Here is an 18,672-nt window from a genome sequence, read left to right on the forward strand (position 1 = left end):
CTCTCTCTCTCTCTCTCTCTCTTTCTCTCTCTCTCTCCAAAGATAATTATCATTTGAGAGGAAGACTTGCTTTCCATTGTGATTATATTGGTTATTTAAAATAATGGTACTTCTGCGAGCCTTTTCGCTGTACCTCTCCATGGGTGACGTGAGTACAGGTGTGTGTGTGTGTGTGTGTGTGTGCGTGAATGTGGGATAACAAGAACACAACTGTTTCCGCTTCCCTTTAGAGACAATGGCCCACACTCAGGTAAAACTGTACCGCTAATCAATATAGATTTCAACAATCTCCAATTTGGCCCTCCAACTGTTCAGGGGTCAGTCACGTCCCCTTGGTGATTTATCACCTTCATTCCCAAACAGTACAGTTGTTTTTCTTCAAATTTTTACATTGAAATATATGGATGTAAGATGTGCTATATTTCAATATATTTACTTTTTATATATTGAAATGTTATATTCAAGTGTTACGGTTTATGTTGGAGATTGCCTTGCAGGTAATGGACTGCAGCTGTAATTTAGTGCTTTAGTGGTTGAGGTCAATTGACAGGTTTTTGGACGAGTCCCCAGTGCATCGGCCCAAATTGTGTTCAAACATGGTTTTTATTTCCTTTTTATTTTATTTTTGTTCTTTTGGCCATACTGTGTTGGTGTGAAGAGAAGTGACCTAATCCATCATTTTTAAACTGGTCTGCTTTTGGTTTTACCTTCCTTGCTCTTGATGTGAAGCTTATTTTATTGAAGACATGCGGTGAAAGATCAGATTCGTGTGCTGCTGCCGGGCAGGGTAGATGGCCATTTGTAAATAATTTAAAGTGAAAGATCCTTGATACAAAAAGAGGCACACAACACTTTGATAAGAAATGCTTAGAGGCTTTATAGATGGTTATAATGACACAGAATCAGTTTCAATGAAAATATTTTGATTCCTTTCACAGATTGAGAGGAGGATAAAATAATATGAGGAATAAGGAAAGACTACTGAGATTGGAAATGCAGACACTCCTGTACATAGCTGCAGAGTTTACAGACTGGTTTGGGGTCTCCAGGAGGAAAGCAGTAAACAATGAGCAGGCTCGTTTTGTGTTTGTTACAGAGGGAAATTTGATGTCTGTGTGAACTGTCACAATAAAGCTGGTGTTCTGGAAAGGACTCTAATTGACTTGGTTTGGTTTTTTCTTTTTTTAATTTTACAGCTATTTAGGACATGTGGCCGTTTCCAAACAAATGAAAACAACTTTTTAAACTTGAAATAAGACCTTCTAGAGCATTGTGGCTATAATGACATGTCAATTCATTGAAAATGTGAAATTTCACTCTGGTGTGTTCTTGTACTATGAAGGATTCTGTAGTCATGTACATTTAACTTAATATAGCTGATAAAATGTATTCAGTATAAATACGTCCTTGATTTTGTGCCAATTATTTAAGTGACTTTCAAACAAAAATGTTGAAGATAGTATCTGCTTATTTTGGTTGCATTAAATATAATCTTTATATAATTCTAAATTATCAGTTAATTCTACACTCAACAAAAATATAAACGCAACACTTTTGTTTTTGCTCCCATTTGTCATGAGATGGACTCAAAGATCTAAAATTCATTCCAGATACACAATATTACCATTTCTCTCAAACATTGTTCATAAATCTGTCTAAATGTGTGATAGTGAGCACTTTTGCTTTGCTGAGACAATCCATCCCACCTCACAGGTGTGCCACATCAAGATGCTCATCAGACACCATGATTAGTGCACAGGTGTACCTTATACTGCCCACAATAAAAGGCCACTCTGAAATGTGCAGTTTTGTCTCACAGCAAAATGCCACAGATGGCGCAAGCATTGAGGGAGCGTGCAATTGGCATGCTGACAGCAGGAATGTCAACCAGATCTGTTGCTCGGGCATTGAATGTTCATTTCTCCACCATAAGCCGTCTCCAAAGGCGTTTCAGAGAATATGGCAGTACATCCAACCGGCCTCACAACCGCAGACCACGTGTAACCACACCAGCCCAGGACCTCCACATCCAGCAGGTTCACCTCCAAGATCGTCTGAGACCAGCTACTCAGACAGCTGCTGAAACAATTGGTTTGCATAACCAAAGAATTTCTGCACAAACTGTCAGAAACCGTCTCAGGGAAGCTCAACTGCATGCTCGTCGTCCTCATCGGGGTCTTAACCTGACTCCAGATCGTCGCCGTAACAGACTTGAGTGGGCAAATGCTCACATTCGATGGCGTCTGGCACGTTGGAGAGGTGTTCTCTTCACGGATGAATCTCGGTTTACATTGTTCAGGGCAGATGGCAGACAGCGTGTGTGGCGTCGTGTGGGTGAGCGCTTTGCTGATGTCAATGTTGTGGATCGAGTGGCCCATGGTGGTGGTGGGGTTATGGTATGGGCAGGCATCTGTTATGGACGAAGAACACAGGTGCATTTTATTGATGGCATTTTGAATGCACAGAGATACCGTGATGAGATCCTGAGGCCCATTGTTGTGCCATACATCCATGAACATCACCTCATGTTTCAGCAAGATAATGCACGGCCCCATGTTGCAAGGATCTGTACACAATTCTTGGAAGCTGAAAATGTCCCAGTTCTTGCATGGCCAGCATACTCACCGGACATGTCACCCATTGAGCATGTTTGGGATGTGCTTGACCGGCGTATACGACAGCGCGTACCAGTTCCCACTAATATCCAGCAACTTCGCACAGCCATTGAAGAGGAGTGGACCAACATTCCACAGGCCACAATTGACAATCTGATAAACTCTATGCGAAGAAGATGTGTTGCACTGCATGAGGCAAATGGTGGTCACACCAGATACTGACTGGTTCTGAGTCCCCAGACCCTCAATAAAGCAAAAACTGCACATTTCAGGGTGGCCTTTTATTGTGGACAGTCTAAGGTACACCTATGCACTAATCATGGTGTCTGATGAGCATCTTGATGTGGCACACCTGTGAGGTGGGATGGATTGTCTCAGCAAAGCAAAAGTGCTCACTATCACACATTTAGACAGATTTATGAACAATGTTTGAGAGAAATGGTAATATTGTGTATCTGGAATGAATTTTAGATCTTTGAGTCCATCTCATGACAAATGGGAGCAAAAACAAAAGTGTTGCGTTTATATTTTTGTTGAGTATATTATTGTCAGTTTTTAGTTGACGAGCACTTCCTGTTATTTTGCGCCTTTTTTCTGCTTTTGAATTCAGCAGCGATCGTTTGGTCACAAGACAAAGGAAGTGCGATTAATTTAACTCAACAATTTCATTTGGTTGACAAAGGCAAGGAAAGTTATTTTATATTGTATTGTTTATGACAACTTGTGGGTGTAAGGTAATATTTACAGTTTATGATGCTACATTACAAAACGAAATTAGTAAGCAAAGTAATACAGAGAGAGAGAGTTGAGGTAAATGATGCATGTTATGTTATTGTGATGTATTGTGCGACGAAATCAGAAAGATAACAGTATTTGCACTAAGAAAACAAGCTTTATTTTGATAGTTACATTGTAAGCAATTGCTGTTGATCTACGGCCAATTTTCAACACTAAAATACTGTTTTGATCTAAAACAGAACTGTAGTTAGCAATGCATTGTGGGAAGCAAACTGACAAAGGCCATAAACAGTATAGACTACTGATGTTTTAAGTTATAGGACAATACAGTATTATTATTATTTTTTTAAAAGGGTGTTGCCTTGAGAACTTGGAGCGCGATCACTCGTGTGGTATGTTAGGTTTGTCTTTTGTTTCAAAAAAGTGCTACTGCTTATTTTTCTCAGTTTTCTTTATTAAAATACCCAAAGCCACCAACTCCTGAATGGAGAATCTTTGTAGGAACATTTGAATAGCAGTTTTCAGAGAAGGAAACACAATATGGAGGACATGCGCTACAAAGACCTGCTTCTTCACATGCATTGGATTTTAAAACTACAAATCAGACGCTCTTATTTAATATTTCATTGATATTGCAGAGGATGTTTGATACAAACAGATCCTCAGTAGCACTAGCTTGTCTGGGTATTGATTTTAACAAGTTATGTATTTTATTTTTTTCAAGATTTATTTTTGGCATTTTGCCTTTATTATAGAGGGAGTAAAGTGGACAGAGGCGGAAATCAGGAAGAGACATGCAGGAGAGTGGCCACGGGCCACGGGCCACGGGCCACGGGCCGGACGCCCGCCCGCCCGCCCGCGCGAGGACTATAGCCTCAATACATGGGGACGCACGCACTGCCGCTGCGCCACCAGCGCCCCCATGAACAAGTAATTTATGAGTGAGGATTAGATTTACATTGTGTAAAAACATTACTTCTAGGCAGTTTTAGTTGTATTTAGGTTAAAATGAATACAGCCAAATGGTGAGAGGACGGAAACTCGTTAATCCGGCAATTTATCACAAAGAGGTCAAGGCAGAGGGAGGGAAACATTACAGCCTACTGGTAATGGATTTATACTAGGGGTGGGACTTGATTAACAATTTTTAACTAATTAACTCAGGCTTTCTAATTAATTAATCGAAATTAATCGCATTTTAAGTGCGTCACAATATTTGCCCTAAAAAGCAACACTTTTCAATCTAAATGGATTTTGGTGGATGAATGAATGCAATGCATGCAATTTTACTTGCTTCTCAGTTTCATAAAGCTGTTAAAGCTTGTTTGAAATGGTTTCTGCACAGCAGCTGGAAAGTTGGATCACACGTTGCTATCTGTAGCACATTTTCTAACCCCTTTATCTTCTACCACTAATAGTGGTATAAAGTCTAGCATTTGTATTATGTTGAAAGTAACATTACATTGATTATGTTGCGGGTCATTTTGACCCGTATAGTTTAAATCCACTCAGAATAGTGAAAAAAAGACTAAACCAAAAACAACTGTATTTTAGATTATGTCAACATTTAGAAAATAAACATAGTACATTTTTAGTTTCAACACTATTTTATAACAACTTTGTATTTAAAGTTTTTCCTTATCCACAAGCAACTTTTCTATCATAATGAACCAGTCCCATTTTCTCATATTTTCAATGTTCTCCACATGATGGACAGAATGTAACTGTGTGCTCCCTGCAGATGTAATTCTTGCATTTCACACAAGAGGTACTAGTTTTACTGTCTTCTCGGGAGGGACCAGGATTGTACAACAAAGGTAGAATTTCGACCCATTTGTCCCATACATCTGTGATAGCAGCTGTTTTGGGTTTTTTCTAAATACAAAAAAAAATATTTTTGTTCAATTTAATACATATAAAACAGAATCACACAAATTTATATTTTGTTAGTGTACTGCTCATATATTTCTCACCAGCTGCTCTTTGTTCTAGTTGCTCAAGGTCACTGCTTCTCCTGTTTTTGCACAACAATCAGCACTGTGTACCCCTTCGTCTCCTGTTTTTGCACAACAATCAGCAGTTGTACCTCTCTGTATTAGTCCACTGCCCAGATAGCAGAAGACAGTCCCCTGAAACTATCCTTCATGAAACTGTCTTTATTAAAACTCTTGTTTTGCCATTATCAGTTCTTTTCCTTTCTTGCTGACCTGGGTCGAGCAGAGAAATTCTCAGCTGTGTGGCTCTTTGTATTACCTGTGATCAACCTGCAATAAACCAGCTTTTGACTTGATCTCATTTGGTCGCGATCTTCCTTTCAGATAAAACGACACAGCCTAAAAATCTTTCAACTGGTGACCCCGATGTGATGTCTGATTGACAAGACGAGTCTGAAGTTAGGACCATGTGTGGTGGTGTTGGTGGACTTCTCTGCAGACGATTCAGGGGGCCCCCAACCAAAAGGTGAGCAGAAAACCTTTTGATATAAGAATTTCTGTTATTGGATACTCTAAATAAAATTCACCTCTCTCTCCCGATATCCCTATCTATCCACTTTCTCTCTCTCATAATAAAGGCAGAAAAAGCCCGAAAAAAAAGAGAGATTCTGTGAATATTAACTGTAAAAGAAGGACTGAGATTTTCATCTAAGCTGGAATATTTCTGATGCTCAGACCCAGAGAGGGGCGATGGCCCTTACAGCACAGGTAAGGATTTGTTGTTTTTCTTGAAATGTGTAAAAGGGTGGCAGATTGACACACAAACTTTTTGACGTGTATATTGACATCGTAGAGACTTCCCAGGGAAGACTTGAATTCGTGTAAATATCACCCGGTCAGTGTCAATCATATCGGGAGGGCGGTGGTAATCCCCCGCCCCCCAGGAGGCGTGATGCGGGGTCAGGAGAGGTTGTGCAAAAAAAAATTCTGTGTACACATACAAATGTTGTTGTTTTTTTTTAAAATTCAAACAATTACAATTTTCCTCAACTAACTGTGTCGCAATAGTGACACAGGAGAATTGTTTCGCCGCAACCTCTCGCATCCCTCCCTGCTCTCTAACGGTGGGAGTAGGAGGCAGACAGGACTCAAGTGAGGTTGCGCGAAAAATGAATATGTATACGGTACATATAAATATTTGTTTTCTTTTTTGTTTTTAAATCAAACACAAAACCTTGACACTTCTGTTTTAATAACTGTGTCACAATACTGGCATAGGAGAATGTATACTTTATTTAAATGTTAACTATGTTTTGCCAGATTGCTGTTGGAGTTTTATAAAAGCTCAACAAGAGTCATCCTTGTCTTCTCAAAGTGTAGTTAGACCACTTTGGCTGTTGTATCTGAACTAACATGTCTTGTTGATTTGGTTCAAAGGTTTTCCAAGAAGACCTGATTTGATTGCCCAGAAGAAGTCTCCTGCAGTCAATGAGTGTCCATGCTACTGAAGAAACCCCCTGACTCTGAATGGGACTTCATGCAGGTCAGTCTGCTCTCTTTTATTTCTCCCTCCATGGGTTGTTTCGATAGATAGATAGATAGATAGATAGATAGATAGATAGATAGATAGATAGATAGATAGATAGATAGATAGATAGATAGATAGATACTTTATTGATCCCGAGGGAAATTCAAGGCATCCAGTAGCAGTATACAGACAGGCAGGACACAAGACATTAGTTACAATACACACCTGCTGTCCCCCCTCCCCTCTGTATACAAAATCCCCCAAACAAGCTATAGCAGCCCCTATGTGACTAAGAATAAACATAATTATATGTTAAACCTGTGCAGTTAGCATTAGCAGTTAGACTTAAAACTAATATAGCATAATGTACATGATTGTTTGACTTTGCTAAATAAAGTCACATGTGAATTGGTATTATTACCTTCATAAGCATTATTTTTGAGTATATATTGTTTATTTCTGGTTCATTATGAATATGTAGTTTTTTGTTGTTTGACAGTGACACTGGAATAATGCTGAGAGGAACAGTGACAAGCCATACAACAGTCATCTCTCCTTTCCACACACCCAGACTCTAGCAGTTCACACAGGAGCTAAGAACTAAAACAGAGTCCTTCCTTTCTCCTGAAGTCAAACACATAACAATCTGGTCAAAGGACTTTTTTTTAAAGGTCTAATGAAGCTTAGCTCACAGTGACAACAGACCTACTACACATTTTCTTCCCTTTTGATGCATAGTTTTAAAGACAATTCGATTGTTTTGTTTCTCAGTCATAAAATCAATCAATTTATGAATAAGAAGAAGATTCTTTTCCCCATACTACACAGTGCACATAAAATGTAATATTACAATGAAAAATATCTGCCTTTATTACATCTGTGTTTTTAACAACTAAATTTGCAGTATTATTGCAAAAATTGTTTGAATTCGTCCATATGTTCTGATATTGACAGCGACATTCTGTCTCTATCATCTCAGATGTTTTAATGTTTGGTAAGGGTCAGTTACTCATAAGAAATTCAAGAAATTACATGTATTGCATACTGTATATAGTTTAAAGCAGACTCTAAGCTACGTATGTCTGTTCCTTTTGAGCTGGAATCTTTGGGTCACCTTACAGTTTATTGTTTCAGTTTGACAGTAGCAGCATTCATGTTGACATTGCCCTTACAAATAACACTAACTTTATTTCAATCATTTAAAAGTTTGTATTGCCTATTTTGTATATCACATTAAAGCATATTTTAGGCAGTTGTGTGTAGTCAGAATAATGAAGTTGTATTATTAGTTGCACTGATATTATAAATCTTTAAAATGCTGAATTTAGTTATTTTATTATCTAAAGTGTATCTATTGTAAACTGTGATAAGTTGAAGCAACATCAACTCTCTTTACAGTCACTGCAACCTCCGACCTCCCCGCCGGCCCTCCATCGTGGATGTGGGAGGCAGGCGGGTTAAAAAAAAAATCAGAGGGGTATCAACATTATTGCCACTATCGTCCCTTGACTGGTTGACATCTTTTATCCAGATCAAGACAAATGCTTGATATATTTGTGGCGTCTCTGCTGCCAGCTCTTTACCGTGATAGCTACTTAATATTCTTGTTTAAATTTGGTTTATTTGTTTGTGTGCTTTATTTAAATCTACTCAATTTAAACAGATTATTCTTTAGCAGCTGATTTGAGTTATATTAACTCAACTTTTAACAAAGTTGGATTTAATTGATAATAATGCGTGCAATCTCTTGCCTCAATTATATTGAGTAGTTAATGTGTAATTCAACACTAGAGCATTCTACTGGTCTCACTGTTAGCTGTTAACAAATGGTTGAAAGATAACACAACAGGGGTTCCCTGGGGCAACTTCACATTTTTGATAGGAAAAAAAGGTCAGTACAATGTGATTCACATGTTCTCATCTGAAATGACACGGCTGTCTAGATAACTCAAAAAAAATAACGCAGTTCAGCCATAGTTCTGTCACCACCTTGAGACAACAAATATGAAACAGATAATGAAGAGCTTCAGAAAAGTTACACACTTTTCTAAACAGATATCTTAGATTAGATGCAAGGATCCTTCTAAAATTACCACACTTACCTAAACTTCAGGTCCAAAAGCACAGTTCATATTCAAAATGCTTTAACAAAAACAAACAAAAAATGTAAAGGAAAATAATACATTTATGATTTTCTCCACAATTGATTCACAAAAAGTAAAACTTTTTAAAATGATCAATTTCATAAATGTATGTAATTCAGATCGTTCCCAGTCTGGTATACAGCGCCTCTAATGAGTCAGCTTCAAGTGATGTCAGATGAAGGGAGAGACACCTATATTTACCCTAACTTTACTTATTGACTTTCAAACCATAAATAAATAAAAACAAATAATGTTAAAAAAATAATGACACTATAAAAAAAAGATTTAAAGAAGAAATAGCTGTTTTGTACAAGCACAAACTAAACAACTTCTTTTAAGGATGACATTCAAATGAAACATTTACAATAGAGGTCCATTTTTTATGGTACTTGCAAAATGTATTGCAGGTTTTCGTTTGTCTGCCTACCTGTTCCTTTTTTAAATCCTATTGTGCTGAAATTACAGCCTGTACAGTTAAATACGATAAACATGATGAAAACCTGTCAAATGAAACAAATGATAACAACGTTTTGGAACACATATTGGTTATGTTTTAAAGCACAATATATTGCAACAATGGTCTATCTCAGACAAAAAAAAATGGTATGTTGACCTGTCCCAAGTATCTGATAATATCGTATTGTTTCTTTTAACAGGGGCTTTTTGATAAGCGCGCATCTACCGTTTTAACTTATCCGCAGCAGCAGCTTTATGTTCAGAATGGATTTAGAGCTTCATTCAGTCCTCTTCATGTTTTTTTTTTTTTTTTTACAGCATGATGGATTAATGATGGCGCATTCTTCATCATTCTTCCTCCTCCGTGCTGCAGCGATGAAGGTGATCTCTCTTTGTGAGCAGTCTCATATCATCTGTACACTGATGGCTCAGTAGTTTGCAGTCTGCTGTCAGTTCAGCCCCGCCCTCGCCGCCAGCTCCACGAGGACGCTGCTCCTCTCTGCAGTCTGCGGTCACTCCTGAGGAGCCCGTCAGAGTGCAGCACACTGCAGTCTCCATCACTCCTCCTTTTCTTCCTCCTCCTCCTCCTCCTCCTCCTCCCTGTGCTCCCCTGGCAGGTGGAACACACGCACACTGGACAATGTGAGTATCAGCTCTTTTGTTTAATACTTTTTTTCATGAATATCGCACAGGTAGAGCATGGCATAAGAAATATATAGGCTACTCATAGTCTGGCATGGCTTGTAGCGACGACTTTTGTGCTGCGTCATGCACAGGTGAAGTAATTTTTTTTTTTTTGCGTCATTGTAGATCGGGTGTGCGTGATGGAAATGGAAATCTGTTTTTAAACGCAATATTTTGCGGCATAACCTTTTCAAAATCATAAAGAGAACACGTTAGATAGACAGATGAGAAGGAGATTGTATTTGCACAATCCACCAGAACTTTAAAAAACCTTTTTTCTTTTTTTTTTTACAACGGTCTTTGTTTAAAAGCAATTGATTGGTCAAGTTTAGATATATATCACACTGGTCATGGTAAATACGATGAAATGAGCTTTACTTATCGCTGTTCCTCCGTGACCTTAAAACGCCTTTGATTTTTTGTATATAGAGGCAGAGGCTGATGATGCAGCACGTCTTCCTCTCTCTCCTGTTTGAGCAGAAAAAAACGTGTCCCATTTCAGCTCTGCAGTGAGAAATGCAGTTCACTGACTCAAACACTGACAGACTTCCAATGCTTCTTATATCTGTCAAATTAAAAATATGTACTGAAACGTAAAAAGATTGAAGTCTTTTTTTTTACTATAGGGATGCAGCAATGATCTTTTAATGAATAATGCACTGTTCTACTGGTATTAAATGCATTTTAAATGAAGATGCATTATTTGTTCTTCCTCAGGGCTTTCATCTCACTCTTTGCTGTGCTGGCCGTAGTGGTCTCAGCTGAAGGAAATGTTGGGTAAGATGCATTTACAACTTGCATTGTCATTGCACCCAGATCAATCAATCTTTATTTGCATCGCATCCACCATGAGCACAGCACTTCACAACATTTAGAAAAACTAACAGTGGCAAAGAAAACTGCATTTTAACAGACAATAACCTTGAGCAGATCCAGGCTCACGTTGGACTTTCTCTTGTCCTTTTTTGTCATTTTAAGATGAAAGTTTAGTACATTGTGGTACTGAAACCTAATCCTAACCTCCACAATCGTACATTATATTAAATGTACACAATAGAGTGTACACAGGTAAATGTCTAGGTTTAGGGCTGTATGTAATGTTGAGCTAGGACAAAGCCTCGTGGTTTTAAAAATTAAACTAGCATAGAAGTGCAGTCTTGTTGATGGCCAACAGTGGGCAGCTGTGCAATGTTACAACTCTAGCTACCTGAAATGTACCCTTACTCTAAGGCTTTTTTTTTTGTTGCAAAAACGTTCCTAATGAGTTGATGTTCTCATTCATAGTAGCATGCCTTCTTCAATACACAGTTATAACACCATTCAGAGTTAAATAGAGAGTAAAGACTAAACTTGGTATGCTTTAAGGTGTGGCTATCTTTGATAAGTCACTGCTGTACAAAGCACCAAGGCTTGTCAGTCAGTATAGAGATGAACCAATATCTTTCCGCAGTGAAGGTCACCCCTTGCTTCACTACAATGACCTCATGGCTGCTTCACCTGTTTTATAAAATCAGGCCTTTTTACCTTCATTAGAGGAGAGACTGAGGGATGAAATCCAGCAAAGGGACGAACCTAGTGACGCTGCAACGAGGACTTCTCATGGCGTGCTCGACATAACTGTTAGACTTCAGTTAGAAGAAATGTTAATACTTAAACCGGCACTTTTTCTCAATTTCATCACAATGTAGTTTTATCATTAATTTTACAGCAGACAAAAGAGTGTACAGATTTAGATAGGCAGAAGAGGGCTTCAAGTGGATTGGCTATGATTTTAGATAAGTCGATTAAGTTTGCTCAAAACAGAGGAAAGGCCATATATGTGGTATGTGAGTGTTAAATTCGTTATCAATCACAGTGGGCTTTAATCTGCCGCGGTTACAGCCGTCACTCTTCCAGGAAAGCTTTTAAGTTGCAGCAGGGATTTGTTGTTTTTCCACATTCAGGCACAAGAGCATTAATGAGGTCTAATCCAGTTATTAGATGTTACTTTCAACAAACAATATTATGCCCCTCTATACTTCAACAAGTCCGCTGACCTGTAATTGTTGAAAGGTCAGAGCGGTAAAATAAATGTGATTCAGTTTCTACTTTTTATGGTTATTGAATAAAATGTGCATTTCTCTCTCTTTTGGGTTGATTGTTTCCTAGTTGATTTTTGTAGTTTTAGTTGAACAGTTGATTTTCCTAACAGAAGGTGACCTTTCCCTTCTGATCTCAACCTCGACCAAGTTTTATAATCCAAACTTTCTAAAGCACTGAATAATTATGGAAGTGGTATGTGAAGATGGGTAATAAGAGAGGTGTTAGATCTGGTTTAGGTCGAGACAACGTTAAGGCTAATGGTAGACAAGCTCATCTTCTATTTTCTCTGGCAGGTGTTTCAAGTAAACGCAAATGTGTAACTTATATGGGGAGGCTTTAAGCAATCTAGTAGGATTTTTGAAGACAAAGAAGTTGTTGAACTATAAACCATATTTGGATTTTAGAACAAAGTACCCATTTTAGCACCCTACGACTATATCAAAAACTGTGTTGCTCCCAATGGGTATGAGCGTCTTCCAGGATTTTGGTTCTTCACTGTCAATAATTTCCTTTGGAATTTAAAACCCGAACAGACTGTTTATAGGCCAAAGACAAAGTCTTCCCTCCAAACTTTTTTGTTCACTTTTTCCGACCATGTCTTTGTATTCAGTTGCCACCTTCTTTAATCCATGAAAAACAATCATGGTATGTAGATATAAACTAATCGGACCACGTACTTTGGGAGATATAGTTTGGATAAATATTAAATATGTTTTTTTATTTACCATCTGTTATAGGCCAAGTACCAACAACAGTTTTTGCACCGAGTCAAAGGAATGTCTGGAATATGAGCTGGTCTGCAAAACAGAGGAATATGAGGTGAGTGAGCACCGCTCTAACAGCAGGTTTATCCATGGACTAAGGAGTAAACCAGGGAAATTTCAAACTTACCACTACTCTTCAATCAATCTTTGCACAATGTTGACTGATGTGTAAGGAGTCCCCTTCCCAACCTTCACTGACATTGCTTAGGGAGAAAACAATGTTTTTCCCAAAGTTAAATGATTTAATAAGTGATTGCTGAAGGGGACATCACTTGCCTCCATTAGCCAAATTAGCCAATACACAAAAGATTATATTGTACTACTGTATTGTTTTCCTGTATTTGGCTTCTGACATGCAGTATATATATGTTTAACATGTTTTATTGTGCCCAGACCCTACTCATACATGGGCACATGCATATATATTCATATGAAGCAATTATTTCTCTCTTCCTTGGGTGTCTGTTTAGGTGCGACACTACAGCCCCACTCGCTGGGTGTCCACAGACGCTGAAGCTTATTTCATGGGTGTTGGAGCAGCCATGGCCTTCAGAAGACTTTTCCAATACATCACTGGAGCCAACGAAGGAGGTAGGGACAGGATGGAGGAAGGGAATCAAAAGTGTTCATTTTTCATGAGGTTGTGCTTCTGTAAGTGTGTGTTTTATGTGTGCAGGTTTCCAGATGGAAATGACTGCCCCTGTCCTGGTGAAGATCCCAGAGGAGACCAAGATGTGGGAGCCGGCTGTCTACACGCTCAACTTCCCGCTGCCATCAGCCTATCAGGAGAAACCGCCTGCACCCACCAATGATAAGGTGTGCTGAGTTGTGAGGGGTGTGGAGGTTGGGGGGGCTGTGGGTGTAAGGTGAGATCAGACGGATTTTATCCAGGTGGTTGGTGAGTTTGCCCTTGCCAGTCATGGTCAGGTCAAATGCTGTTATCCTGCCAGTATCAGAGTAATATAATCACTTCCTGATCAATAGAGGGCATTGATGTTTGTGCAGTATTCAGTGCAGCCGCTGCAGCTTGCTCGCTCTCAGCAGAAGAGAAATAGATGTTGCTGGCTCATGAATATGTCAGTCCCACTTTCCTGTATGTACTTTATGATTTACTGATGTAAAATCGGAGCAAATATAACCACTGAACCTCTTAACTTAACTAACTAACTGTATGTAATGCAGTTAAAACTAACAGTAGTGTCCCTAAGTGTCCTTAAACAGTAAGGACAACAGCTTATCAATCAATCAATCAATCTTTATTTATATAGCGTCAATTCATAACAGGCGTTATCTCAAGACACTTTACAAAAGCAGGTAAAGGACCTTACTGTTTGTCTGTTAACATTAACAAAAGGGCAGGTAACAAGACCATGCTCATTGTTATGTTTACAAAAAGCAGGTAAAGGACCTTACTTATGGCTATGTTACAAGAGCCCAGCTTAATCCGTCATGGCGTGGCAAGAAAAAACTTCCTTTTAACAGGCAGAAATCTTCAGCAGACCCGGGCCCATGACGGAACAGCCATCTGCTAAACTGTGCTGGGCTTGAAAATGGGATGGGGGAGATGGGACAAGATGCAGAAAGAAGAATAGGATGGGATAGGTTGGGGGGGGGGGGGGGGGGGGTCTGGGCAGGCCATCCTCAGGGGGAGGGGGGGGGGGGGGGGTTGTTTGGGCAGGCCATCCTCACCAACAGTCCCAAGGAACCTAAGAGAGCTCAAGGAACCTAAGAGAGCTCAAAAGGAGAGGTTAGAATACAAAGATAGTGACAAGCTACTGCTTGTTACTATAGACATATCTTATACATGCTTGCTATGAACTTCCCTGTTTTTATTGTTACTTACGTTCAAGTAAATGATCAATAAACTTCTTGCATTCTTTCCTAAACCATAAACCATCATTTTTTAAAGTGTATTTGAAATAATCTAATGTACTCAACATCTTTGGCCATCAGCATCCAGGATTTCAGTGGGGAATTTTACTTTGATATTTGTATTTGCTTTTAACTCTGTGTGCTTTGAAACATTAATTTGAGATGTCTGTGCTGCCTTGTGTCTACTTTTGACCATAATCTATTGGGTATCATTGTGTGACTCGTAATTTGGCCTCCATGTCTCCTGCACAGCTGTATTTCACAGAGATGCCAGAGATGGACGTGTACGTGAGGAGTTATGGAGGCTGGATGCTATCAGTCACTTCCAGGCTTCACGCTCACCTACTGACCAAAGAGCTGGAGAGAGTTCGAGCTCCATATAACCACAGCTTCCACTATGGAGTCGGATATGACAGGTATACTCATGTCTATGTCAAGTCCTTCATCGTTAAAATCTTTGGTTACTTTTAAATGAAGTAAAAATTGCAAAATGAAAAAACAACCTATAAGCATGCATCTTAGTAACATTTTGCTTCTTCTTTAGTTATTACTCACCACTTTCTCTGCATGACAACATACTATAATGTAAAGGTCATTAACTAAGAGTTTTCTCTGTACGACCTATAATAAACTACTGATTGATAGTAACTAAATAAATAATTATCTCTTTCATGTCTAACTTTGAGCAATAAGCAGTGTCCAAGAGGATGTTTTCAGAAAAAACTCGTATTAAAATAGAAACCTCCAGCCATGCAAAAGAAAAGCAAAAGAACAACAAACATTAATAAGGAAAAGGACAAAAGTGCATCTGTCAGAAGACAATAAAGCAGAGGATGGTAAATGTGATAATATTTGGCTTCTGAACAAAAAAGTATATGGTGTGATAGTTTTTGGGTGAGTTAGTGTTTAACCTTTTTGGGTAGGGTATGAGAGGGTTCAACAACCTAACAGTATGGTCAATGAAACTGTTTTGTCGGGTTTTAACTATTTTGACTTTGTGTTTTTCTCTCTTTGATTGTTTGTTTGTGTGTGTGTTTGTGTAGTCCTTTGAAGCTGTTAAACAGGCACAATGAGGTGTGGTACGTGGCGGAAGGGGAGCCAGTCTGCACTGATCCGCAGGAACCAACACCCCCACACACCCCTAGGCCGACGCTCACCCTCTCACCCACAGATTCTTCTTCTGACCCACTCCCACAAACCCTCTCTGACTCTCCTGCACTCACCCCCTCCATCCTCTCCTCCAACTTCTCCTCCAACTCCTCCTCCAACTTCTCCTCCATCGTCTCCTCCAACTTCTCCTCCATCCTCTCCTCCATCCTCTCCTCCAACTTCTCCTCCAACATCTCCTCCTCATACAACTCCTCTTTCCAAACACCCCCTAACACCACTGCTCTCCCCACATCTATCATGCCATCCAGCCCCTCAACCAACCTTCCTGCTGAACCTGCTGTTAGCCACCCACCCACCTCTGCCCAAACCCTCGCCCTGATAAATAACTCATCAGATCCGGCCTCTGTGAGCCCATCTCTGGAGCAGCAGTCTGATGCTGCCCTGTGGAACAGCACAGCCCACAGCCCTGTAGACACACAAGACGACAGTAACCCTGTAGTCGAGCCAGATGATGCTCATTAGCATTAACAGGCAGGTTTGATTTGAGCAGCTATTGCAGATATATTCACACGCAATCTAAATAAGAAAGCAGCATTGTGAATGTGTGTGATTGAAGGATAAAGCTATTCTCATCTTTCATATCTCTCTATTTCCATAAATCACAAAAAACAACCATATAAAGCTTAATGTCTAAATATATGTTCTATCACAGCTTTGCACCTGCAGCCTCTGTCTGCAAACATGCACCCGTCCACTGTGTCTTTCTGAAATGATCACAGAGCAGCAGTAAAGTGTACATGTATATATCAGTTTGAGAGTGAGAATTCAATGTTAGGGTTTGAAAACACATTTCATCGCAACACAATATTTTAATGACAGTATGATATATTTGCTGCATTTCGAAAGTCTACAAAGAAATGAATGTGAAATGATTCAATTCAATGTCCTGCCATCATTATAAGATATCAGAGGCCAATAAGCAGTTAAATTTATTGATGCACTGCAGCATCAGTTTTTAACATCCCTATTGGCCAATAAAGGCTCTGTTGACAAACACGGATGTCAGTAGCTGATGCTTATATTTTGTGAGCATTAATTCCAGCTTGAGAACTGGTACACCTTGATGCTGATTGAGAGAAGAGATTTGTCAGTGGGCAGAAGAGGTCACTTGTTGAACAAACTATCATGAGGCAGAAAATGTCGACGGTGTCGGGCAAAGATCAGAGTTTGCATGTCACATTCCAGAGACATGGACTACTAACAATAGCTTAAAAACATCCAATCTCACAACTCATTTGAAAAACAGACATGGAAGAATTACAAAGAAGTTGTGAAAAAAACATCTGTATCAGAATCAACAATCAGCTACATTGTTATTTTAAACACTAGTATCTGTCCTGATTTTTCACGATCGGAGCATCTCTAGTTATATTGAAATAAACCTGTTGCTTAGCTCTTTCCAGATGTTGAAATACTGTTTTAATCTGGAAAGTACATACATAAATTTCAGTGTGCCTAAAATAAGTCTGTATACCTTAAGCTGACACTATGGTTACAGCATTGGATTCGCATTTGTGATATTAAAATGTAGATTTATCAATTAATTTATCAATCCATATTGGCCTGTTTTTACTCCAACTGGGGGAATTGCTGGGGTGCTTATTTCAAATATAACCCTTAAATAAAATAAGAAACAACTAAGTCTTTAATGCTAATCTAAGTGTTATGGGTTTGCAAAGTAGATCTGAAACAGTAGGCCAAAAATATCAGAGGAAACATAATAGTCATAATGTGTTCTAGCCATTGTTGTTAAAAGAGTTTGATGCTGTAATATTTAAAGTATCTGTCCATAGTTTCAAAAACTAGAGCTTCAACTCTCCGTTTAGCTTCATGTCAATTTATTTCTTTAAACAGTCTGTGATTTATCATTACACTATCAGAGAGCACATTCATTGGGATCTTTGGTGCAGCCTCAAACCTGAGTATAACTGGTTCTATAAAGTATTTTGTAAAATAGTTTATACAAGTCTGACCTATGGCTCCTTTCCAAAATGTCCCTGTTTCAGACTCTTTCCAATGTCCTATCTACAATACAACAATTTACAGCGAAGGAAAAACATCCCCTTGACTATGACAAAAGCAATATTGTTCATAACATACAGTCTGCTTTGTACCAGAATACAGCCTTTGATGTGTGACCTTTAGTTCTTGAATCAAAAAGAAAGCAAATACTTGTGTATCATCTTTGAATCACAGTAAATGCAATCTTTACAAGTCACTTCTGAACCTGGGTATACAATTCACCAATTACAAATATGTATCTTTATCCCAGCTTCGGCAGAAAATGTTTTAGGAATTAATAAGAATATTAAAGCCAATAATATCAACTGTTCTCGCAACAGTTTCGACAATAAAAAACATTGGATTTCTTACATTTCAACATTATGCCCAAAGGTGTCCTGCTGAGTTTTGACCACTAGGGGCATATTATGTCGTAAAGTCATGGGTGACTTGAAGCATATTTCTGCTGAGCATTAACATTTGTGGCAGCATTGTTTCATTAGAAATGGGTTTTAAAGAAATCTTAAAAAGAAAATCATGACTATGCAAACGATACATGACTTCCATCGCTCCCTAAGTTTTTGCACACTTCACAAAGAAAGTGCACAAAGCAGTTTCTGCTCTGAATACTCAATTAGAGTAAGTCGACAACACACAATGATTTACATTTTTTAGCCCTGATTG

General features: G+C 38.8%; 1 protein-coding gene across 1 annotated transcript; it reads left to right on the forward strand.

Annotated features, from left to right (window-relative positions):
• The first annotated feature begins 9,839 nt into the window (after window positions 1–9,839).
• Window positions 9,840–16,978, forward strand: soul5l (heme-binding protein soul5, like). The gene is made up of 7 exons (XM_079335167.1): window positions 9,840–10,057; window positions 10,817–10,876; window positions 12,919–13,000; window positions 13,416–13,536; window positions 13,622–13,761; window positions 15,070–15,233; window positions 15,861–16,978. Coding segments are annotated over exons 1-7 (1,158 nt in total). The 5' UTR covers window positions 9,840–10,055; the 3' UTR covers window positions 16,450–16,978.
• The last annotated feature ends 1,694 nt before the right edge of the window (window positions 16,979–18,672 follow it).

Source organism: Symphodus melops, assembly GCF_947650265.1.
Source record: "Symphodus melops genome assembly, chromosome: 2".
Classification (NCBI taxonomy): Eukaryota; Metazoa; Chordata; class Actinopteri; order Labriformes; family Labridae; genus Symphodus; species Symphodus melops.

Bases quoted from the DNA above. Each gene is read 5' to 3' on its own strand.
- soul5l (XM_079335167.1), top strand. The intron at 13,537-13,621 runs GTAGGGACAGGA...TTATGTGTGCAG, and splicing joins CACTGGAGCCAACGAAGGAG to GTTTCCAGATGGAAATGACT. The intron at 15,234-15,860 runs GTATACTCATGT...GTGTTTGTGTAG, and splicing joins TATGGAGTCGGATATGACAG to TCCTTTGAAGCTGTTAAACA.